Source organism: Cricetulus griseus (genome assembly GCF_003668045.3).
Source record: "Cricetulus griseus strain 17A/GY chromosome 1 unlocalized genomic scaffold, alternate assembly CriGri-PICRH-1.0 chr1_0, whole genome shotgun sequence".
NCBI lineage: Eukaryota > Metazoa > Chordata > Mammalia > Rodentia > Cricetidae > Cricetulus > Cricetulus griseus.
In genome coordinates, this window is record NW_023276806.1 from 193,025,064 (window position 1) to 193,049,830 (window position 24,767).

The 24,767-nt window shown below is 48.9% G+C and overlaps 1 protein-coding gene across 1 annotated transcript in view; it reads left to right on the forward strand.

Annotated features, from left to right (window-relative positions):
* Positions 1–332: 332 nt before the first annotated feature.
* Wdr91 (WD repeat domain 91) overlaps positions 333–24,767 on the forward strand; it is a 31,498-nt gene continuing 7,063 nt past the window's right edge. The window contains exons 1-11 of the mRNA XM_027391442.2: positions 333–515; positions 1,963–2,142; positions 2,946–3,153; positions 4,636–4,718; positions 5,812–5,942; positions 6,828–6,993; positions 15,618–15,776; positions 19,354–19,541; positions 20,327–20,477; positions 22,473–22,567; positions 22,699–22,867. Coding sequence (XP_027247243.1) covers positions 393–515; positions 1,963–2,142; positions 2,946–3,153; positions 4,636–4,718; positions 5,812–5,942; positions 6,828–6,993; positions 15,618–15,776; positions 19,354–19,541; positions 20,327–20,477; positions 22,473–22,567; positions 22,699–22,867 — 1,653 coding nt within the window. The 5' untranslated portion in view covers positions 333–392. The remainder of the gene's footprint in view (positions 516–1,962; positions 2,143–2,945; positions 3,154–4,635; positions 4,719–5,811; positions 5,943–6,827; positions 6,994–15,617; positions 15,777–19,353; positions 19,542–20,326; positions 20,478–22,472; positions 22,568–22,698; positions 22,868–24,767) is intronic.

Below are 24,767 nucleotides of genomic sequence, written 5' to 3' on the forward strand. Positions count from 1 at the left end.
CACGTTTAGGAGAAGGGCAGAGGACAAAAGAATCTGCAGTGTCATGCCAACAAGCTGGGGACTCAGTCCCTTCCCATTCCGTGACTATCTGGGGCATTCGCAAGGCCCAGTCCTGTTTTACTTGGACCCAGGCAGCGGTGTCAGCAACTCAGGTGACACTTAGGGACTAGCAGAAAACTCAGCGTCCGGAACCAGCTTGAGAAAGAGACTGGGGCGGACGCGCAGGGCGCCGGCGGGGGCGTGGCGCCGGCGGGGGCGTGGCACGCGATTGGTAGGCTGTCCGCGGCGTGACGCACGAGGCGCCCTGGCTCTCCTTGGCTCCGCCCCGCCCCTTCGGGCCCCCCCCCTCCGCCCTCCGCGGCCGGGGTCCCTAGCGGCGCGCGCGCGCAGAGATGGCGGAGGCGGTGGAACGCACAGACGAGCTGGTCCGGGAGTACTTGCTCTTCCGCGGTTTCACGCACACGCTGCGGCAGCTGGATGCAGAGATCAAGGCGGACAGAGAGAAGGGGTTCCGGGTGAGGGGCCGGCAGGGGCGGCGGAGACCGGTAGATAGGGGAGCGGGCCTCCCGGTCCCGCGCTGCCCTCCGGGGCGAGGGCGGCGCTGTCACTGTGCGCCGGGGGACTGCAGACATCTCAAGTCTGGCCCTGGTTGGCATAGGAGGAACTGAGGTCGGGAGGTGGCTGTGACTCGCCTGAAGTTGCTTAGTGAGTCAGGAGCATCCGGGCTCAGGTCTCTGATTCCTGGTCCAGGGCTCCGCTCCATGCCGGCCTCTCTGCAGGTGCTGGTCGATGGTTGGCCGGCGTGGCTACGACGCTTTAAGAGCCAGGGTTGAGTACAAGGCTGAGTTCTGGCAGAAGAAATATTCAAATATTGGCTCTCTGTACGGTAGTGGGAGCGAAGGGGGCTGCAGCCCGGATCGCTGGCTGGGTTCAGGTCTCTGGGGGATTATCAGGGAATCATTGGCAATTTTTATTCTGCAGTTCAGGAACACCTCCCTGCATGTTTTAAAACACAAACTTCTGGGATACCGTTTTCCATTTGAGAGGTGCTTGGAAGTTCTTTGCTTATGATGTGTACGTTTGTATGTACTGAGTTAAATTGGTCCTGGCCAGATGAATTGAGGGAGGTGGTGAGCTACTGGCTGGAAGTAAGGATATTGGTTCCTGCCACGCGAGGTTAGTACTTGGTGGCAAAGCAAAGCATCTCCCTCCTCAGACAGCAGTGTCCTGATCTACTTGTAAAACAAAGGAGCTGGGTGGACATTGGTATCCAAAACAGTTTTCAGATTGTCTACTCTGGTGTGACGGTCTTTGGCTGAAGGGAGCAACCACCCAGGCTTGGGTGAGACTTTGATGACCTGTAGGAGCCAGTAATCATGGTGTTCCGGGGAATCCTGAAATTTTGGAGACGGTCTAGGTCTAATATGTTTTCACTCTTATTTATTTTTACAATGTGAGGCAGTCAAGACTGAAGTTGAAGTGATGTTGCCAAGTTGGTCAAAGAGATCCAACATCTGTAGCCAAAGCTCTTGCTTACTTGAAATTTCTGAGCTTACTAGAGGGTCAAGCCATGTATCTAATATCAGAAAATAATTTGAAAGCTGTTATGTTAACATATCTTGGAAATTTTATAGATTGCCAACTGATGTATATGTGCTTTTTGTTTTGTTTGATTTTTGTTTCCTGCTTTGGTTTTTTCCAGGCAGGGTTTCTCTGTGTAACAGCTCTGGCTGTCCTGGAACTAGCTCTGTAGTCCAGGCTGGCCTTAAACTTGCAGAGGTCTGCCTGCCTCTGCCCCTGCCCCTGCCTCTGCCTCTGCCTCCCAAGTGCCCCACCACTGCCTGGCTTGATGTATGTGTTTTTACCTCTGGGAGCCACAGGAAGAATACAGAGTTTGTATTATGGGTGGTGAGTTGGGAACGCCCTGTCTTTGGCCACCTCCAGTGACGCTTCTCTCTCCAGGTGGACAAGATTGTGGACCAGTTGCAGCATTTGATGCAGGTGTATGACTTGGCCGCCCTTCGGGATTATTGGAGCTACCTGGAGCGCAGGCTCTTCAGCCGTTTGGAGGACATATATAGACCCACCATCAACAAACTCAAAACCAGCCTGTTCCGCTTTTATCTTGTCTACACAATCCAGGTGCTTCTTGCTTTTGACTGTTTCCCTGTCCCCTATGTCTCATAATCTGTAGATCGTCTGATTTGTTTACCCCAGTTCTATGTCCCATTGGTTTTAAGCAAGTAAATTTGTATAGCATTTTAAAGAATATAAACTTAGAATAGTAAAAAAATGTAGCTGTAGCTGGGTAGTGGTGGCACCTGCATTTAGTTCCAGCACTTGGGTGGATCTCTGAGTTTGAGGCCAGCCTGGTTCATAGAGTGAGTTCCAGGACAGCCAGGGCTGTACAGAGAAACTCTGTCTCAAAAACAAACCAAAACAAAATGTAGCTGATTTGGGGGACTAATTTTGGTTATTTGAACATCATGCAGGGGTTAGTTTTCAGGATGGCATTTGTCATTAGAACCTCAGTTCATTTTTGTTTTGAAACTGGGTCACTGTATCCCAGGGTGGCCTCAAGGTAATTGAGGATAACCTTGAACTTCTGACCTTTCTGCCTCTGTATTTCAAGTGCTAGGTGTACAGGTGTGTCACCATGCCTGGTTTTATTCGGTGCCAGGGGTTGAATGTAAGACTCTGTGCATTCAAGACAAATGTTCTCCCAACTGAGTGAGTTATATCCCTAGCCCCAGAACTTCAGAATAAACTAGCTTTGGAATGAGAAAAGAGTGATGATTTCCTTTTTATTGTGGAGTTTGTAGATAGAGTTTTGTCGATGGCTTGACAGGAGATATTCAAAGGTTGTCTGCTTGGCAACAGCCAAGAACCTGACCTGTGGACTTGTCTCTTTCCCCTCCCTTGCAACCTTCTTTGTATCTTGGCAGACAAACAGAAATGACAAGGCACAGGAATTCTTTGCAAAGCAGGCCACAGAACTCCAGAACCAGGCTGAATGGAAGGATTGGTTCGTCTTGCCCTTCTTGCCTTCCCCAGACACCAACCCCACCTTCGCTACCTACTTTTCTCGACAGTGGGCCGACACTTTCATTGTTTCTCTGCACAACTTCCTGAGTGTTCTCTTCCAGTGCATGCATATCCTTCCTGCTACCTGAGGCTGTGTCCCAGTCTGAGTACCCAGACACGGTGATGAGAGGCCACTGTTCATGATGCAGCCATTTCTTTCACAAAACACCCCAAGATCACTGATGTGGGTCATGTGAGGGGCTGGACAAATCGTTGTTATTTTTGTCAGGAGTCCAGAGTCATAATTCTTAGTTCTGCAGCTGTGCTGTCAGTGACAGCTGAAATGCACAGGCAGGGAAGTTGACAGCTTCTGGATACTGGTACCTGGCTCTGTCCATCGGCTCAAGGGTTAGGAGCAGCCAGCCTTGAGAGTACCCTTTCTGTATGTGGCACAGGTTTCTGGGGGGGGGGGTGTCGCTTACCTTTGGACTTTGGTGGCAGATGAAAACACTTCTTGGGCTGGAGCTATCTGCCTGAGTTTGTGTTTGGGTTACTTTCTGAGACAGTGACCTCCGTGTGCCTCACCTTGCCAGGGTATAGAGTAGCTTTAAGACTATGTATTCGGTTGTTTGAAAGACAGTGGGAGGGACAGAAAACATCACTGTAACTCGCTGCCTACAACTATTGCTGAAGGCCCAAGATCTGATGTGAGAACAAGTCTCATTGTTCATGCTTTCTAGGCTGAAGATCTATGAGAGAAGGGCGTCTCATTTGAAATGGCACTGCCTGGTGAGGCACTGATAAATTTGGGCGTGGTAGAGGTCCACCCACTGTGGCTAGCTGTGTTGGGCTCTGGGAAGGACATTTTCTGATGGACGTTCCTGCCTTTGCTTCCCTTATTCCTGTTGTGGATAAGTGTGAATCAGCCTTTATTAGATCTGCCTTTCTCTTCTCCTTCCTGTTCCTCTTGAGGACTTTCCAAAGAACTTACATGGCCACACGGGCCCTCCAGGGCAGCTGGAACCTGTTGCTCATTATCTTTTCAGTACAAAACAGGTCATGACCCTGCAAAGTAGGTCATGCACATTGGAACTACAGTTTGCTTTCCTAAGACAGGCTCTACCTGCTCTGTGATTCCAGTGGGACGCTGGGCAGCAGCTGAGAAGGACCAGTACCCTAAGCTAGAGTGTGGGCATTCATGGGCTGTGTGTGGCTATTCAGTCTGCAGAATGGATTTTCCATCTAATTTTCTGCCAGGGAGAGATCCAGCATGGAGAAGTGGCTGATCCTGCTTCCAGCTTTGTTTTTAGCTGAGTTGTTGGCAATGGCCTTGCTAAAGCTGAGACTGTGGAGTCTGCTGAATACTAGCTCTTTACCACTGGTGTTGGGGGAAAAGGCCTGAGTTTGGATTATGTCTTATGCAAGGGCTGGCCAGGCAGTTTGTCATGTGTCTCTGAGTTCAGCAGAGTCAGGTGGTCTGGAGTAGCAGGTCCAGAGGCTGGAAGAGACTCTTTCCTTTCCACAATGCCCTTTCTGTCCTCTGTTCCCTGTGGCTTGCTGGGAAGGACTTTGAAATCATTCTGGGCAGACTCATTCTTTAACTCTGTGTACCAGTCCCTGTGATCCTGAACTTCGATGCGGAGTGCCAGAGGACCAACCAGGTTCAAGAAGAAAATGAAGCTCTGCGCCAGAAGGTTTGTTCTGAGCTGGCTGGGAAACTGGGAAGCACTTCTGCTTTTGGGTAGCAGTGGAGATCTGGTTAAATATAGAAAAGGTGAACTGTTCTCAGATGAAAAGTGAGTCACCAAGCTTGGGGATCTGGGGCTATGCCAGCCCTGATAACCAGAGGTGAGGTGAATGTTTGAAATCAGTGTGCTGCATGAGCAATATGGTAACAAGAACAAACTTGTCAAAAGAAAAAGACAGTGTGCGTTTTGCAATTCCGCACACCTTGGCTGTTTTTATCTCTTTTTCTTTTAAATTATGTGTGTGATACGGGCATGTGGGTGTAGGTGCCCATGCAGGCCAGAAGAGGGTGTCAGATCCCTCGGAGCTGGAGTTACAAACCTGTGACCCACTGATGGGGGTACTCTGGTCCTCTGCAAGGTCAGTTCACTCTTAACCACTGAGCCATTTCTCCAGCCCCCATCTGTCAGTTATCCATCCAAGCTTTTTCCTTATGTAACCACACATACACTGTTTATAACCCACATAAAATTGTTCTGATTCAGCTACATACTTGATAAAAGACTAGCTCCAAGACACCTATGCTTGCCTTTACATTTTGTCCAAGGAGTCTCCCCATCTTGAAATGAAGTTCTGTGTGTGTCAGAGATAGTTTTGGAAAAAGGAAGTTTATAAGCTATTTGGGGGTTTAAGATTCTTTGATGCTGCATCATTGGTTGTGTTCAGGAAAGGACTAAAGATGCCGTAATACCATAATGCATTAAAAATGTTTTTCTCTGCAAGTTTCAAAGGCCCATTTTGCAGATTCCAAACCTCAAAGCAGGGTTTCCTCCCAAGGAATTCAGGAAGAAACAAGTCAAGCAATAAGAGGAAGTAAATCGAATGATAAAAAGAAAAAAAAAAAAAAAAACAGTGGTTTTGGATGTCTGAGGGTGACTGGCTTTCTCAACCCCCAGAAGTCCATTATCAGCGTGACTCTTTGATTTCCCCACTGTTTGATGAGCAGAAGTGCTTCTTTCAGCTGGGTTTGGATGTGGCGTGTCTAGGAAGCTCCTCAGTGGAGGGAAGGTCACTGGCTAACTGGCCTTCGCCCCTCCATAGCTTTTTGCCTTGCAAGCTGAAATCCATCGGCTGAAGAAGGAAGACCAGCAGCAAGAGGAGGAAGAGGCCTTGGTCCAACACAAACTGCCCCCTTATGTCTCCAGCATGGACCGCCTTGGGGACTCAGAGCTGTGAGTGTGCTTGAGGGTTTAAGGTCGGAGCAGGGATGGAGGGGCTGCTGTCTCTGCTCTTCTGTCCCCTGATCTTTCTGTGGTCCGAGTTTCACGCTGACTTCCTCACTGGTGGGCCCCTGGGTCTGCTGAGGGAGAATTGCCAGAGAGGCCTTTGGCACACCTGGGTCCGAGTTGTGCAAGTAAAGTCCATACTCTCCAAGGTTCTCCTGGGACGGGGAACTACACATTCTTGATGGTGCAGTCCAGCGAAGCTACTTGGTAGGGTGGAAGGACTGGTCACCACAGGTGGGGCTGTTCCTCAGGAGAAGCTGCTGAGGGTGTGAAGAGGCCTGCAGTCTGGGAGAGAAGTTAGAGTGACCTTAAAACAGCAGCCAGTGAAAGCAGAAGGCTGAGGTGAGGGAGAGAGGCAGTGACTCTGTAGCTGGAGGTCAAGTGCTGACCCGAGACGTAATGAGAAGGTTTTTGTTAGATGCGTGGAGAAGTATAAGGAGACATACAGGGTTCCTGTCAGTGGCACATACTATTCCAGCGCATAGTAAATGGCACTCAAACATGCTCAGTGTTTGCATCCCATCACGTCTTTCTCCAACTCACGCTACTGGGATTAACGCAGTCAGGTGCTCGTAGCATGTGTGGCCAGCAGCCGTCAGACAATGCATTCCTCCTGAGCTTTCCTGGGCCCCTCTAAGAGCCACTTTGAGACCAGATGAACTTCTGGTTCTTTGTTCTGGAAACGGTACCAAAGATCATGCCACACCTTCAAGTTCAGGCCTTAGAACCTAGCCGAGGCCCTTGTCACTAACCTTGGCTGGGAGTTCTGTGTTCTTGGATCTTCCTCGTTCCCCTCCAGCCCCTAACACTGTGGTATGTTTACTTGGCCAGAGCCATGGTGTGCAGCCAGAGGACTGCCTCCCTCTCCCAGTCGCCTCGAGTGGGCTTCCTGTCTTCACTGCTGCCTCAGAGTAAGAAGAGCCCTTCAAGGTTGTCACCCGCTCAAGGCCCTCCTCAGGCTCAGAGCTCAGCCAAGAAAGACTCCCTCAGCAGTCAGGTAAGTGTGCTTGCCTTTGTAGTGCTTGCGAGGGCACTTCCGCCACTGTCTCATTCTCAGGCCTTCACCCAGGACTTCTTGTCACACAGGGACTTACGGGCCCTTTTTCAGGGAAAATTTTTGGATGTGCTATGAGATCCCAAATTCATTTCTCATTTCTTTCTTCTTCCTTCCCTGCATTTTTCCTCCCGCCAACCTTTTAGACCAGTGATATCTTTGCAGCACAAAAAACAGAGATAAAACTGTAGAGGAGGAATTGAAGGGAAAACCCCAGAAAACCCACCTAACGAACCCTATTGCGATTTTACCCCTGGCTGGCAGTGTAGGGCATGATTCAGAGATGGAGGGCAGCGTGTGTGTGGACATACCTAGGCCCTTGCTCTTGGCCTCCCAGCCCCACGTAGCTGTGTCTACCAGCTTCCCTGCACCTCTAGGACAGCTTCCAGCCTGCCATTCTCCATTAGTAAAGTGGCAGGTGGTAGCAGAGAATAGGTGTGGAAGGGTCCCTTCCCTTTGCTCAGGTGTCCCGTGAACTCATGAGGGGTTTCAAGTGTTTAGGCAGCTCAAGTGTGAAATCTGACAGTTAGGGAATTTTGAATTTTCAGTGAGACAAACAAGGGGCTGGCCATACAGTAAATCAAAGAGCTGTCCGTAAGTCTGAGTCTTTCACTTAAATGGTGGTGTTTGCTGATTCTGCAAAGGGTTTCTACCATCCTTCACTGTAATGCTGTTGGTAAAATGCCTTTGCTGCCAACTTATGTCCAGAGCAGCCAAGAGTCCCACTGAGGGGTTTTCCTGGTGGAGTCTCTCTGAATTCAGAGTTCCCTGCGTTTGGAAATGCCTGATAGAATGCCTGTTTTAGCATTCTTGAGAGATGCCTGCAGGTTTATTTTAGACCTCGATTTGTCTTTTTATGTGTTTTTACTGGTTACTGAGAGGGCAAATTGACACAGTCTATACCTTCTCCTCCACCTCCCTGGGCTTGAGTTGTAAATGGTGGAGTCTGCTTGTGCCCTGCATGCTGGGAGTCTGCACCAGATGACCACAGGACTGTGCATGAGTTGATAGTATTGAGCTGGACATTGAGTGAGACCATGGGGGACACAGCATGGGCTCTGGACTCAGGCAGCTTGCTTTTTACTTCAGGCACGTTGTTTAAACTCTCCCCAGTTTGCTTGGGATAATTAGTAGTGCTGACTCCTTAGGGGAAGAAGAGAGCCACAGAAGTGCCCCTGGTATCAGCAGTGCCCAACAGATGCTAAACAGTAAATTTTGGTAGGAGCTAAGCTCCTGAAGGCCCTAGGAATCAGCTTTGAGATCTCAAGGACTGTCAATGCTGTGTGACAGTCACCTTGGCATCCCTGAGGGTGGAGACAGTTACAAATCAGTCAGGCAACCAGGACTGTCTCTGCAGTTGCCTTTCTGAAAGTTCAAGTCTTTGAAGTCAAACTTTGGGTCTTTTAGAATGCGGCTACACACGCTCTGCTGTTTGCTTCCTGGGTCTCTATCAGCCAGCAGCATTTTAGAAGCTTGATAGATGCTGGGTGGAGCATTGAGTCTCTTGAAATCCAGCCTTACTCGGATTGAAAGCAAACACAAAGACTGCTTTGGATAAGCCTGTGGCCATGGTTTTGATAAGTTCAGGAATTACGATCATGTAGTAAGTTTGAATGGCATGGTGTATTTTTTTTTTTTTTTTTCACAGTTCACAGCCAAAGGAAAGGGTAAGAATGTGCAGTCTGTAGGGAAGCATTTGTTAGCTTGCCTCTAAAACACAATCGAACCAAAGTTTGATCACTGTGTTGTATATTCACAGTGAGCTTTCCAGATCCTTAATGGAGGCCACATCTGTCTACAGTCTGAAAAAAAAATTGACCAAGGCATTTTCTTTCTATTATTATTTTAATTTTTGTATGTATGTGACTCTTTGCAGTGCATGTGTACGTGTGTGTGTGTGTGTGTGTGTGTGTGTGTGTGTGTGTGTGTGTGTGTGTATTGAGACAGAGAGAGATTAGCATCCAGTGTCTTTTCTCTGTCGCAGTGTCTTACTGAGCCTGGAGTCACCGTGGAGTCAGGGAACCAACCTCCAGTTCTCATGCTCTCATGGCAGGCGCTCTGCCCACTGAACCATCTCCTGTGTGTTGTTTTCAATTGGTGGTAGGGTATTTAGGCTCAGCCCTTGTTCCAATTCTAAAAATAACTGGTAGATTTGAGGTTCAAGGGAACAACAGGATTTTGGAGCTGTAAGTAGACTTCAGAGTCTCCACTCTCCCCTGTCCTACTACACATCAGAGTGGAGCCTCCTGCACTGTTGTTCTCACTGCTGCCTAAGCTGGGCATTTGCTTGACAGAAGCTCTTAGTGCAAGCCCCTTAACTCGCCTTTGATGACCTTAGCTTGTTCCCCAGGCTACTTGTTTAGCGCAACCCTTCTCTTCCCCTGACGAGCTTCTCTGTCTACCCCACTCTGTTTACTCCTGCTGCCATGACTTGATAGCCGTCCCTGGGGTCTGGTGTGGACTATCTAATGTCTCTGTCCTTGTCATAACTCATGTTCAGATAGTGTTGTAGATTTCTCTTTCACCACTGTCAAATGCAGTATGTGGTTGGGGCACTTCCTGTAACGTGACGTATGTTTCTGTGGACTCCGCAGGCACTGCTGCTGGCCTCCGCACTAGCTTGCTTGGCCAGTGCCTGTTAGGCTCAATCTTTTCACACAATGACTGTCCCAGAATTCTCTTTTCCTTTTTGCTATTAAAGGATGAGCACACAGAAAACATAAACAGTATTTTATTGTTAAACAAGCCACATATAAAATTATTAGACTTTCCTACTTTAAATATTATTTACATATAGTGTTGTAAATTTTGTTCACAGTGTTTTGCCTGCTTGTGATAGGTCATTGAAATTATGATCACTGTTACTGCAATGGTCGTAAAATTATTGTTATTGTTGCTATTAGTATTATTAGTGAGATGGAGTCCCACACAGTACCTCAGGCTGGCCCCAAACTTTGACAATTCTTCTGCCTTAGCCTTCCAAGTGCTGCGATTACAGGGCAGAGCCATGACATCTGGCTTCATACTGTGTGAACACACACTCTCCAGGCTTTCAGTGGAAATCTGGAGGCAGAAGTGAGGGAACCACAGTTCCCAAAGTCCTTTGGGCTCTGAAACTGCAAGAGCCAGCAGTTGTCTGTCGACAATAGCTGGCAGGCTGGGAATCTTCTCTGCTGCACCCTTCCCTTGAGTAATAATTCTGGGCCTTTCACACACACTTAGTGAGGGCAGGTGGGGATTACCTGAGTGTGGAGATAGCCCTTATTTGACTGTCATGTAAAGAAAGAAAGCATCCACAACCTTTGCAAATTACCCCTTCCCCTGATGAGACCCAAGTGGTAAGGACAGCTGGCCTGGGCCTGTGTCCATGGAGCGGGGTGGTTGGGAAAGGATGCTTGTCTACAGTTTGTATGTTATGAGACCCTGTCTCCCGGATGACCTTGGCCTTCAGGTGAGACTGTTTCCCACCAAAGCTGAACAGCTCTCTAGGAAGAACTGTGTGATTTTTGGAATCCTTCTGTGTCTGCTGTGGCACTGACAAGTCACAGTGTATCTGTCTCCAATAGGAGCAAATCACAAAAGACAGGCTACAGACAGACACCTCTCCTGAACTGTTGGGAGCCAGGTAAATTATGAATGTATAGAATTTAGATCACTGGAATGTTATATGGATCCACTTGTTAGGATTTTGTTTTTTAAGATCTATTTTTATTTTATGTGTGTTTGTCTACATGTATGTATTTGCAACACATGTATGCCTGGTGCATGCAGAGGCCAGAAGAGGGTGTTGGGCACCCTGGGATTGGAGTTACAGATGGTTGTGAGGCCCTTTGGGGGTGCTAGGAACTGAACCTGGGTTCTCTACAAGAGCAGCAAGTGCTCTTAACCACTGAGCTTCTCTCCAGCCCATCCAGTATTTGGGATTTTTGTGAGGTTTGTCCTTTCCAGTGACCAGTTACGTCATGGAAACATTCTTAAGGTTGCACGCATTTATGCTTTGACATACATTTACCTGCTTACTAAACTGTAAAGTGCTTCGTGGGCAGCTGCCTCCCAGAGATATCTGCCATATTGGTATCTCATGCCCACTGCAGTTAGAGCTGACGGACGCTGTCTTCTCTTCCTCAGCCACAGCCGAGAGGTCAAGCTGAGGCCCTTTTTCTCTTGGTATCACTGCTCTTTTGTTGAAAGGCCTCTCTGCTTATCTTACTCTACGTCTGTCCCGCGCTAACCGCCTCGCCAGCAAAAACAACACGGGGACACTAATCAGGATCCTTCTGCAGTAAAGCTTTAATGCCTCTTGAGAGGAAGAGCATAGCTTACAAAATGGAGACCCTGAACGCCCAAAAACCCTCCTTATATAGGCTGGCAACCGTCGCCTCAGGAGTGTTACACTCTAACTGGCTGAAACCCTCGGACCATGTGACGTCAGCTGATCGAACCATATGACGTCACGGGAGGGGCGGAGACTAAGGGCAGGAAAGTTACAAAGTTACCTAGTGCGCATGCGCACAGCTTCCAACGGCTCCTTACATAAGCACCGGCTCCTAACATACGTCTATTGTTCATACCCATTTGTATTTTCATTTTGGAAAATACAAGTTCTACGGCCCTGGTGTGGTAATATATTGGACCCCCCCTCCCTGCCTTCCTGATTTGTGAGGGAAGGATTCCCTTTTATTTCCTTTTTCTTTTCCTTTTAAAGATAAAATTATTATTTGTGATCATTATTACTATTATTATTATTATTGTGTGTGTGTGCACCTGTCCACATGAACACACACCACAGCAAGTGTGTGGAGGTCAGAGGACAATTTTCAGGGACTAGTTGTCTCCCTCCACCATGGGGTCTGGGGATTTAACTCAGGTCATTGGGCTTATGTGACAAGTGCTTTTCCGCTGGAGCCACCATCCTCTGGGTCTTCCTGCTGAGTGCTCGGCATTGGCTGGGAGAATCATGGGGCAGGGAGGGGCTTCAGCTGGAGAATGAGCAGCCTCTGTACCATCTGTAAGAGGCCGTCTGAACTGAGCCCCCTCGAATCCTTGTAATTAAGATGGGCTGTGTCTGAGCAGTAGAGTTTAACCATGCTTGCCCTCCAGGGTTTATAGCAGACCAGCATATGTCTTTCTTTTTGTCTGGAGGGGAACACTCATGAATGAAGTTGATTCTCTGTGTGTGAATACAGGAGAGGAGAAACCACAGAAGAGGAGTGCTTCTGCCTATCTGTTATCAGTTGGCTATGCAGTCTTAATCCATAATAGACCCTTCCTCCCTCTGCTCTTCTATTTCACACCAAGTCCCTAGCCATGTCTTTAGCTTATTTTTGTCAGGGTTCCTGCACAGCCTGTGATTTAGCTTACCTAGTGCTTTGTGTGTTGATGTTTGTACAGGTACCTGTGTGTACAGATGCATGTGTGTACAGGTGCCTGTGTGTGCAGGCGCCTGTGTGTAGGTGCCTGTGTGTGCAGGCGCTTGTGTGTACAAGTGCATGTGTGCACAGGTGCCTGTGTGTGCGGGTGCCTGTGTGTACAGATGCATGTGTGTGCAGGTGCCTGTGTGTAGGTGCCTGTGTGTACAGATGCATGTGTGTACAGGTGCCTGTGTGTAGGTGCCTGTGTGTACAGGTGCCTGTGTGTGCAAGTGCATGTGTGTGCAGGCACCTGTGTGTAGGTGCCTGTGTGCGCGGGTGCCTGTGCGCACGGGTGCATGTGTGTGCAGGTGCCTGTGTGTAGGTGCCTGTGTGCGCAGGCGCCTGTGTGCGAGGGTGCCTGTGCGCACGGGTGCATGTGTGTGCAGGCACCTGTGTGTAGGTGCATGTGTGCGGGTGCCTGTGTGCACGGGTGCATGTGTGCGCGGGTGTCTGTGTGTAGGTGCCTGTGTGTGCGGTGCCTGTGTGCGCGGGTGCCTGTGTGCACGGGTGCCTGTGTACGCAGTGCCTGTGTACTTTACATGGAGGCCAGAGGATAACTTTGGGTGTCATTCCTCAGATACCATCCACCTCTTTTTGAGGCAGGGTTTCTCAACTGGCCTAGAACTCATTGAATAGGGTAGAGTGGCTGGCCATCGAGCCCCAGGGATCTCCTGTCCCTGCAGCCCCAGCCCTGGGATTATATGCACATACTGCCATGCCAGGCTTTATTGTACTTTATTTTTAAACTGTGGGTTGTAGGGCTCACCTCAGGTCCTCATACCTGTGCCGGGAGTCATCTCCGCAGCCCCCCCTCCCCCTGTTCTCACCCCTTCACCTAGGTTTGTTTGCGTTACTCTTTAGGACCTGAATACGCCACTCAGTCCTGTAACCATTTGCTTTCTTCTGGGACATCCAGTGGCCAGCATGTCTTGCCTCAGATCCTCTGTCCCACACATGGGCACAATTCCCTTTGGATATTCTGAGATATGTTCCCAGGGCCAGTCTGTGTCTCACTGTGTGCTACAATCCCTTTGTCTTCACTCATCCTAGTGGAGTCACTTTTTCTCCTAGACTTTTTATCACAGGAGTGTGGCCAACCATGGAAGTCCATGATGAGCCCAGCATGGTGGATCTTTTCCCACTTCCTTTACTTTCTGTTAAATGAAATTGCCAGCAAAATAGTTCCTCGGGCGTTCTGCTTATATGGGGCAGGTATCTGCAGTCTAGGAATGTGGAACGCAAACTATCCAGGGTGGGGTGTTTGTTGGGTTTTGTTATATCTGTCTTCCAGTACTAGGGGCCAAATCCAGGGCTGTGCATACAACAGGCAAGCACTCTACCACTAAGTCCCCAGGCCTTTAAAACTATTGCATACGATCATCTTTATGCTGTGTGTATAAAAAGTATACAAAGCATCAATGCATTTCCTGTTTAGATGTGGGTCACATCCCCAAGACATTTCATAATATGTCTGCAAATATTCTGAAGCCTGAAAAAATGAAACCCAACACACATGTGGTCTTCAGCTTGGTGGATAAGGAACACCCAACCTGTCATACAACGAAGAGAGGTGATGTTAGAGCTGTCCTGGCAGACACTCAGTGCCCTGCGGCCTCAGTCAGCCACCAGCACATAGTTGTCAATAGCCAGGGCCCAGGCAGGCTGCCAGCTGCTGTCAAATGAGGATTATAGTACGAAGGAGGCCTGACGGTTGAATGGATGAAACTCTCAAAGGGGCTGAGTCTCCTGGTGGGCAGGTGTCATCATCTAGTGAGTGCACAGTTCTTCCGGCATCTTCTGTCCCTCACTCTAGTGTCCTGTACTTACAGAGAGTCTCAGCAGGCATTTTAGGAATTTGTTTGAATTTCTTCACTTTCATTGTATTGTGGCTTCTCTTTCACTTATGTTTTTAGCCCTTTTGCTCCTACTCACTTCCTACCTCACCGACCAGTTGAAAAGATAACGTAAAGAACGCTTTCTTCCCTACAGTCTCCGTTTGGGTTTTCTCATTTTGTGTTTCCATCAGGAGTGGTTGAGAGTTCCTGCTTCTCCATAGCCTCACTAGCAGCATCTGGTGCCCAACCTTGGAGCTATGGGCCAGCGTGATGTGTATAAAATGGAATCTCAGAACACATTAAAAAAATTAAAACGTGTGTGTGTGTGTGTGTGTGTGTGTGTGTGTGTGTGTGTGTGTGCGCGCGCGCGCGCATGAGAGAGAGAGAGAGAGAGGGAGAGAGAGAGAGAGAGACAGACAGACAGACAGACAGACATGTGCATGCATGTTCAGCACTGGTGTGGCAGTCAGGGCCAACCTTGGGGAGCTACTCCTTGCCCTCTGGTAGATTTGTGTTGCTGCCCTGCAGTCACACTGTACCACTGTCTTCACCCCCCCCCCCCCACTGCTGATGGAAAGGGGAGCGATGTCTTGGGGTTGGTGGAGAGCACTAGATTCCTCCTTTCCCCCTAGACTTGGGCCTTACCACTCTTAGAATGAAAAAAAAAAAAAAAAAAGCCAGAAAAATGTCATTTGCCTTTCCTTTCTAATTTATCTTACACAGAGATCCTTGAGTTTCCAGATAAGTTCTCTTAAAAATGTCTGGTAGTTCAGTCATTTTTAAACCAGTGATTTAGTGGATCTGGCCTTTTTGTTTGTTGTATTTTGCTGCTCTTGAGATCAAACCCAAGGCTTACTGTCTGCTAGACAAGTGCTCTGCCACAGAGCCCACCAACAGGCAGCTTAGTCCTGAAGTTGGACCCAAACAACAGACTGTATTGTATTTCTTTTTCACTGTAGAGGAGATTGGCTGATGTGTATGTGTGTATTTCGTATTGTCTAAATGTTGTTATGTTACATATAATGTTGATATTACCCAGTGTGGGACCTGGCCTGCTAGTAAATACTGGGCTCCTAAACTGTAACAAAATTTGATGATTGCTGTTGGGTCGAAAGGATTCTCTCTGCTTCTGTGAGAGCACAGACTGAGGCCAGTGGGTGACTGGGCCAGGAGGAGCTCAGTCTAGAGGCCTGCCTGACTGGTTTGAACCTCCTGCCCAGGCCAGCCTGGGAGCTCCCCAGCATTTGTATCCTTCCTGGTCCAACGTCACCGCCTACACAGCCTGGAAGAGACTCTTCACAGACTGTTTGTCATTCTCTAGGCTACCAAGGGAAAGGACCCAGTGTCCGGGGCCAAGGATGGGAAGAGCCTTCTGAGCGGACCAGTGCCTGGGGATGCCAGCTGGACACATCAGCGCCAACGGCGTCTGCAGGACCATGGCAAGGAGAGGAGGGAGCTGCTCTCCACCTCCTCCTCCCAGGTATAGGGTTCCCAGGCTGCTGAGGGACTCTTTGGGTTTCCTCTGAGTTCTGCTGCCAGGCAGGGGCTGCGCTGGCCTGGTTGGTTGTTATCACACTGGGGTTTGGGTTCTGTTTTGCCTGCTTTTCTCCTGGTAGCATTTCCTCAAGTGGGGCCAGAAAGGTCTCTATGAGTTCTGAGGACCCCAATATACCAGTCCTTCCCACGGGTGACCTGTGTGTGGCAGCATGGGACTGGAGACTTGATCTCCTCAGAGTCTGACACAGTAGCTCACAGCATCGCTTTGTTCTGCTCCCCCAGAGTCCCTGCTGAGGGGCTATTGTGCTGACAGCCATGTACTTGCTTAGTAAGATGCTACAGCCATATCATCCCTATGGAGAGCCCTGGAGACAGGGGTCTCTTGCTCTGAGAATGTGAGATAGCATCTGTTCTTGCTGGCAGTGTAAGCTGTTTCTGTCAAAAGCCCAAGTGACTTACCGGCTCACTCTCTTGTATACTTTCTCCCGGTCTGGCCCTGTTGTCTATTTAAGGGATTGTGGGGAAGGACTCTTGGTACCACAGGGACGCAGATGCTGGGCTGATGTGGAGGTTGTCAGGCCTCTCCATGCCTGACCACTGGCCTCGGTTTCCTTGGTCCCCTTATCAGGAGGAGATGCTGGCTGGCATGGGTAAACTGCCATACCCAAGTTCTCCCCTCTGCCAGCCGGTGCCCTAAGGTGCCTAGCTTCTGCTTCAGTCCAGTGTCCACAGCTGTGAGTGGTAGCATTAAGACATAAGTCAGGGATAAGCTGTGAGCCACTCGGCACAGGGGCTAACCACAGTCAACTCTCGTTAAACCCTGTGCCCTACCTGTGCCGGCTAGTTTCATGTCATCTTGACACACGTTACAGTCATATGAGGGAGTGAACCTTGATTGAGTAATTACCTCCATAATACCAGGCTTTAGGCAAGGCTGTAGGGCATTTTCTTAATTAGTGATTCATTTGGGAGGACCTAGCCCATCATGGATGGGGCCACCCCTAGGCTGGTGGTCCTCAGTTCTGTAAGAAAGCAGGCTGAGCAAGTCCTATGGAGCAAACCTGTAAGCAGCACCTCTCCATGGCCTCTGCATCAGCTCCTGCCTCCAGGTTCCTGTCTTGACTTCCTTTGATGAAGAACAGTGAAAACTCGGAAGCCAAATAAACCCTTTGCTCCTCCACTTGCTTTGGTCATGGTGTTTAAATCACAGCAGTTGTCAACTTAAGACAGAAACTTGTACCAGGATAGAAGGGTATTGCTGTGACAGCCTGGCCATATTATTTTGGGGAGGATTGTGGAAGAACTTTGGAACTTTGGATGAGAAGACCCATCAAGTATTCAAAGCTTGGTGAGCTGTTCTGTGAGAGCTTGGAAGAAATGAATGTTAAGAGAAATGCAGACGATGCAGTTTCTGAAGGAAGTTTGACAGTTACTTAAAGACTATCAGGGCCATTGTGTATTTGCTATTTTGAATGAAGTGTTTGTGTTTTGGTCAGTTGGGGCCAAAGAGTCAGCTGTGATCTACAAGAGACCAGCACCATTGAACAGACACCTTTGCTCTCCCAGGACAATTGATGCTGGTCAGCTGAGAAATTAGCCATGATTAAGAAGAGACCAGCATCACTGAGGTGAAATCTTCTGGGAAATGTTTTCTGAGAGTCACCACCAGAAGCTGTGTTCCAGGGCCAGTCAAGGTTGTATCCCGGGCTGGTAACCAAACTTGGTAGTTAAGACTCACATAGGTGGTACTGGTTTTGAAGGCATGCAGGGGTCACAGAGAGCTGCTGAGGCTTGGCGCTGGAAGAGGCCAGGAGAGGCCACTGGTGAAGGTGCAGCCTCAGTTGCAGTTGAAGCCCTATGATTGAAGGGGTCATTAAGAGAAGTTGAGGCTTGACACCATGAAGTGAGTCCAGGAGAGGCTATTTGTAGCAGAGACCCCAGCAATTTGGAGATGCTAGTACCATGGGACAACCACTAAGAACAGCAGCAGCAGAGGAGTGGAGCCTGCTAGAGCTCAGAAGACCAGCTATGTGTACTGCAGAGGGTGGAGCCACAGAAGCCTGTTGGAGGAGCCCAGAACTTCACGAGTAAATCCCAGATGTTGGACATTGAGTTATTTATATTCTTGGAGTTTGGTTTTGCTTTGTTCAGATTGGGACTGTGCCCTGCTTCTTTCCTCTTGAAGTAAGAAATTATTTGTTTTTGAGTTTACAGGAGCTCACAGCTGGGAGACTTTTAAACTTTTAAAAAATAGATTCTGGAGTTTTACAGAACTTTGGGTTTTAAAAGAGGCTAGATATTTTTAGAGAGAGACAACTTCCAAAGTGTTTGAATTTGTAAGGCTGTGGGACTTTTTAAGTGTATGAAATGTTTTATATTATGATGCCTTTATTAATGTGAGATCTTGGTTATGAACAAAAAAGGAAAAGTTGTGGCTTAATAGTGCTGTGTTTGTGTGTCAAGCTGACAAGGGGTCAGTTGTGCTGGTTAGTTTTTTTTGTTTTTTTGTTTTTTCCCAAGACAGGGTTTCTCTGTGTAGCTTTGGAGCCTATCCTGGCACTCTCTCTGGAGACCAGGCTGGTCTTGAACTCACAGAGATCCACCTGCCTCTGCCTCCTGAGTGCTGGGATTAAAGGTGTGCGCCACCAACGCTCGGCCTGTGCTGGTTAGTTTTGTGTGAACTTGACACAAGCTAGAGTCATCTGAGAGGAGGGAACCACGACTGAGAAAATGCCTCCATAATATCGGGCTGTAGGCAAGCCTGTAGGACAGTGGTTCTCAACCTTCCTAATGCTGCAACCATTGAATACAGTTCCTCATGTTGTAGTGACCTCCCTTCAACCATAAAAGGATTTCATTGCTACTTCATAACTATCATTTTGCTACTGTTACGAATCATAATGTAAATGTCTGATATGCAGAATATCTGATATGTGACCCCTATCGGGGTCAAGACCCACAGGTTGAGATCCACTACTGTAGGGCATTTTTCTTAATTAGTGATTGATGTGGGAGGGCCCAGCCCACTATGGGTGCCATCCCTGGGCTGCTGGTCCTAGATTCTATAAGAAAGCAGGCTGAGCAAGCCATGGGAAGCAAGCCAGTAAGTAGCACTCCTCTGTGACCTCTGCATCAGCTCCTGCCTCCAGGTTCCTGCCCTGTTTGAGTTCCTGTCCTGACTTCTATTGATTTTGAAAAGTGATGTAGACGCATAAGCCAAATAAACCCTTTGCTCCTCAATTTGCTTTGGTCATGGTGTTTCAACATGCGCTAGTAACCCTGACTGAGACCTTAGCCTCTGTCTGGCCTGCACCAGGACAAGACACAGTCATGATGACTCCCATCAGAGAGGACAAGGCCAGCCCTCTCCCCAGCCAGGGCCTGTGAGAAGATTGCAGTTCCCAGGAAGCTGGCACCCTATTTTCCCAGGGGAGCTGCGCATAGCTCTCCAAGCTCAGAGCTGACCTCGTGGGGCAGTGACCACCCATAGTCATCTAGTGTGTTCGTGTGGTGAGGGAGACCCTGTGTAAACTGATGTGTCCCCACTTTGCTGGTCACAGTGCATGGAGAAGAAGCCGGAAGGCAGTGGCCCAGAAGCTGAGCCCTGCCTGGAACTCCACATGGGGCCAGTAGAGCCACTGGCCCGGGTGTCCACAGCAGGCTCTGAGGGAGGCCGCCCCGAGCAGCCCTTCATAGTGCTGAGCCAGGAGGAGTATGGGGAGCACCATTCGTCCATCATGCACTGCAGGTGGGCCCAGGAGTGGGGGCGGGGCTTCTCTAGTGTGAGAATGTTGGTGGCAGGAAGTGTCCCTGAAAGGGTCAGTAGAGTCCTGCTGGACAGGTGCCACTGCTGTAGCGGTCTCCCTCAGACCACTCAGTTTTATTGGCTTTGTGTTAGTGTCTGTATGGAAATTTTGACCATGTTTAAGTATGTATTTAAACAGAGTGAAAGCATGGCCTTGAGGGACAACTGCTGAGGGAGTGTGCCCTCAGGGCATAGGCAGCTTCATGTTTTGACAGCCCCGATCTGTGCTTGGTTTTTGGGTTGATCTGGAGCCTAACGGGGTGGGGAGGGGGAGGCCCGGGGACGACACGCTCCTCAGATGGCAGGTGCCCTGGGGGCACACTCTGCTCATCTCACGTGTTCCCTTCACAGCCTTGCATGGCACAGTGTGTTTGTTTGTTTATGTATTTCTTATTGTGTGGATGTGTGCTTGTCGTGTGTATAAATATACACATGCATATAGAGGTCAAAGGACAGCTCTTGGGAATTGGTTCTCCCCTGGTTATGGGTTCCAGGAATCTGAGTCAATTCACCAGGCTTATGCAATAAAGATCTTTACTTACTTTTATCAAAAAGAGAGGCCATGTTCCTGGTGCCCTATAGTATTTCTTGGATGAATGAATGTTTTTTTTTATGGAATGCAGGCCTGGAACATTAGTTTTTAATGCAATTGGAAAGTTGGGAAAGTGACCGTATCATTGTTGGCCTTAGAGGCCAGGACACTAACACCTCCCTTTGTCCTATTACAGAGTGGACTGCTCTGGTAGGAGAGTTGCCAGCTTAGACGTGGATGGGGTCATCAAAGTGTGGTCCTTCAACCCCATCATGCAGACCAAAGCGTCCTCCATTTCTAAGTCACCACTGCTCTCTCTAGAGTGGGCCACCAAGCGAGACAGGCTGGTAAGTGACACTTTGTATGCAGAGCTTGCTCACAAGTTCAGTCTTGGAGGCTCTTGACAGGCCAAGCTGAGGAGGTAAGCTGAATCTCCTCCCTGGCTGCCACCATTGTGGGGCCAGAAGCATACATCTAGGAATGGCCCAGCAGGTTCCTGCTTGGGGTGGCCGTGAGGTTATCCCTGGAGACCGTGGAAGACCTGATCTTGTCTGCCTGTCTGTCTTGGGAGACTCCTGGTACCCCCCCACACACACCGCTCATGTTTCTGATACATTATTAGTACACCGTCTCCTCTTGCTGAGACCTGTCTGTTGCCGCTCAAAGAGCCGCAGCTTATGTGGGTGATGGGACAGTGTTCTAGTTTGTGGTTCCCACAGGCCCAGTCGCTCCAGGACTGGCCCAGTGTTCATTTTCCCACTGGACTTTCTATTTGAGACAGGGTTTGCAGTTAAGGAGTTAAACTTGATTGCTTGCCGCTCAAGAGATAGACACTGATTTTTTCCAGATGTCTAGAAAACATAGGAAGGAATTGTCCTTGTAGGATCCTTATCTCAGGGCTGTCACTGAACTAATGTTATTTGGCCAAGTGGGTGCAGAGGCATTGCCTAGCTACTATTCCGGGGGATACCCCAGACCTGGGATGCTCTGGCATTAATTTCTGTTATTCTCTTCTGTGCTTTTATCCAAATGAGTCCTAAGGTCCCAGAGTCAGGGAGGACCCACTCTCTAAGTTTTGGAGTCCTTGATGGAACCAGGGCCAGAGCTTTCCTTGCAAAGACAAATAGAACAGTCACCATAGCCCAAGACTGGCCAGGGCCATGCCTACGGACGGACAGAAAAAGTAGGATCAACAAGAAAGGGTTGGAACGACTGTGATTTAAAGCTGAAAGGAAGGAGGGAAAGGTTAAAAGGGACTCTGGTAACCAGCCAAAATATTTCTGAGTGTTTGTCCTCTTCCACAGACACCATGGAAGTCTTCTTTCTGTTGCTATAACAACATACTCGAGGCTGGATGTTTTATGAGGAAAAGCAGTTTATCTGGCCCACAATTCTATAGGTTCAAGAATGTGGTTCCAGCGTCTGTTCCATCCTGGTGAAGGCTCTCTTGGCTGCAGCACCTGCATCATGATGGGAGCTTGTGCCAAAGGGAAAGATCCCATGGAGAGACAGGAAGCCAGAAAGGGAGTCAGGGCAAAGCTTGCTTTCAGCATCTCTAAAGGGAGAACAGATTCACACTGAGCCCATCATTAATCTTGCCTGAGAGCGATGTTCCCATGGTCTAATCACCTTCTACTTAGTCCCAACTCTTCAGTGTCCTATCCCTTTCACAACAAAACACTGGGGACCAAGCTGCCAGGACCAGATTTAGATCAAAGCAGATGACCTGTGGTTTTGCATCTATTCAAGGTCGACTTTGATGTCTTCATGACATTTTTTTAAGCATATTTAATCAGGTGAGTGGTAATGGTGCACACCTTCAATCCCAGCACTTGAGAGGCAGAGGCAGATATCTTGAATTCAAGACCAGCCTGGCCTACAGAGTGAGTTCCAGGACAGCCAGAGCTGATACACAGAGATACCCTGTCTCAAAATCCAAAAAAACAAAGTAAAATCTTTATTTTATATTTTGTCTGCATGTATGTCTATGCACCACATATGTGTCTGTGCCTGAGGAGGCAGGAGAGGGCATCAGATCCCCTGGAACTGCAGTTTAGAGGGTTGTGAGATGCTGTCTGGGTGCTGGGAATGGAGCCTGGTCCTCTGGAAGAGCAGCTAGCTTTCTTAACCAATGAACCATCTCTCCAGCCCCTCTTCATGGCATTTTAAGTGAGGTCCATTGTAGCCAAGTTTCTCTGGGTGCCCGGATAAGTGGGTAAGGAGCTCGCCCTTGCAGCCTGCCAAGCTCCACACCATATGGGAGTGGGCCTGGTCTCTCAATATTGTAGTCCTCCCTGGCCCCTGTGCTGTCCTCCTCAGCCTCCTGTCTCTTCTCATTCCAGCTCCTCCTGGGCAGTGGTGTGGGGACGGTTCGTCTTTATGATACAGAAGCCAAGAAGAACCTCTGTGAGATCAACATCAACGATGACATGCCCAGGTGAGCAGGGGCCTCCTCATGCACGGTAACTCGGATTGCTGCACTTCCTTTGTGGACCCCACCTCCTGGAGTGGGATTCACCTCAGAGCCTGTGGTGGTGACCGTCTGACTCCAGCCTGTGTGTGTTGCAGAATCCTGTCTCTTGCCTGCAGCCCCAACGGGGCCTCTTTCGTCTGTTCAGCTGCAGCTCTGAGCCTCACCTCTCAGGCGGACTCCGTGGCCTTGGATATTGGCAGCAAAGGCGTGAACCAGGTTCCTGGCAAACTGCTGCTGTGGGACACCAAAACCATGAAGCAGCAGGTATAGGACCAGCCTGTGGGTCTCCCGGGAGTGGGCGTGCTGCCTGGAGGGCAGCCTGTGTGGAGGGCGCCCGCCGCCCACACTCCTGAGTTTTTGATGTGTATCTTTTCACCTGAGGATTTTTATTTGCGAGAACATTTTCAGGTTTTAAGTGTTGGACAGTATCATGCCCCAGTTGGGCAGACTATGAGCAATAGAGTTGTGCCGTAGATTTGGGTTACCCAGAACCCACCAACAGGCTGTGTATTTTATATTTCGGCAGACGGCTCCAGTCTTTCTCTGACCCACTCCTAGTAAGTTAAAGTACTAAGGGTGGGGTGACATCTGTCAGGGAGTCTAGTGTGTGGCCCACCTCCCTGGAGCTGAGGGCCTGTATTCTCCAGAATGTAGTGCTTACAGTTGTTAGTGTAGCCCTGGAGAGAAGAGATGAACCCTCACCTGCTTAGAGCAGTGGTACCTAGTGGGGCCCAGTGGTTGAACTCAGGTAAGGTGGCAAGCACCTTTACCCAGTGAGCCATCTTTTTGAACCCATCAGTTCTTATGCTCATGGGCCCTTCCGGTCTCTTTTACGTTTCCCATTTCACAGAGATCCTGTGTGAGTATTGAGTTGCTGTCTCCTGGCAGTTTAACAGGTGCCTTAGCACACGGGTGGGTCGATCATGCACACATTGCAGTTTCTGCTTCAGGGGCCTCCAGGCTTTATGTGAGTGGAATCCCAGGGCATGTGTTTTTCTAGAGTTCTGTATTCTAGTTGGAAACAGGTCCACCCACTAACTGTCTGTCCTGTCTTCTCTTCTGGCAGCCTGTGCTGAAACAAAGAGGTTGGCTCTCAGCGCTGCTCACCCTCCTCTGTCTTTGGCTATTTTAAGATCTGATCTGGGTGTCTCAGTGTGGATTTTCTAAGCTTAAAAACAAAACAAACAAACAAGCGAAAGCTCTAACTTGGTGTGGTGCATGTCTATACATTTACCACTTAGGAGGCAGAGGCAGGAGGATCAGGAGTTCTAGGTTAGTCTCCGATGCACAAGACCCTGCCTCAAAACTGTTAATAATCATAAAATAAAATTTCCAGCCTCAATAAATAAATGGAATTAAAATTGCAGCTTTGGATTTGTTCCCTTTCCTGCATGAGAGGATTTGTGTCTTTGTCCAGTTCTGGAAAATTCTTAGTCATGTTCTTTCCAGTGTTAACATTTCTCTTGCCTTCTGGAACACCAATTTGATGGGTTTTTTTAGGACTCTTCTCCTTTTGTTTCACTCTGCTGTCTTCATGAGATCACATCCTCAGCTTTAACAGAGCACAGGTCCTCCTCACTGTCCCCGATCTTCAAATGAGCCTGTGGGGACATTAGTTTCAAGTCCTGTTTCTCATTTCCAGGAATGCAGTGTCATCCTTTCACACCGGTGTGGTCATGCTACCGTCCCCTCTTCTGCCTCACACTCTGGCATTCTGTTAAACATATTGAATGTTCCACAGTGCTCTGGTAATCCCATCCAGTAGCTGCTCCCGGCCAGCCGTTTCCTCAGATGCCTGCTTCTCTCCCCTTACCTTCCCGTGTCCTGTGAATTTTTACTTCAGTTTCCATCTCTGGCCCTTTATCCTTGTTGATATACTGAGGCTTGTTGTAGGAGGGTGCATTTCTCTAGAAAATTTTGCCTTCACTTCTGCTGGGTGACTGGGGGCTCCACTAACAGATGAACACTTTGAAATCCATTCTCAGATTACAAAGGGGTTGTGAGTTTGGTTGTAAACCCCCTGCTGCCTGTGGTTCTGCTGGGCAGAGAGGTGCACTTTCTGTGAAGTTTTTTTTTGGTTGTGAGCCTAGCCTTTAAGGGCTGAGCCATCTCTCCAGCCCTTCTGTGAAGTTCTAGTTCATTCTTTCACAGAGGATGCCTCTCT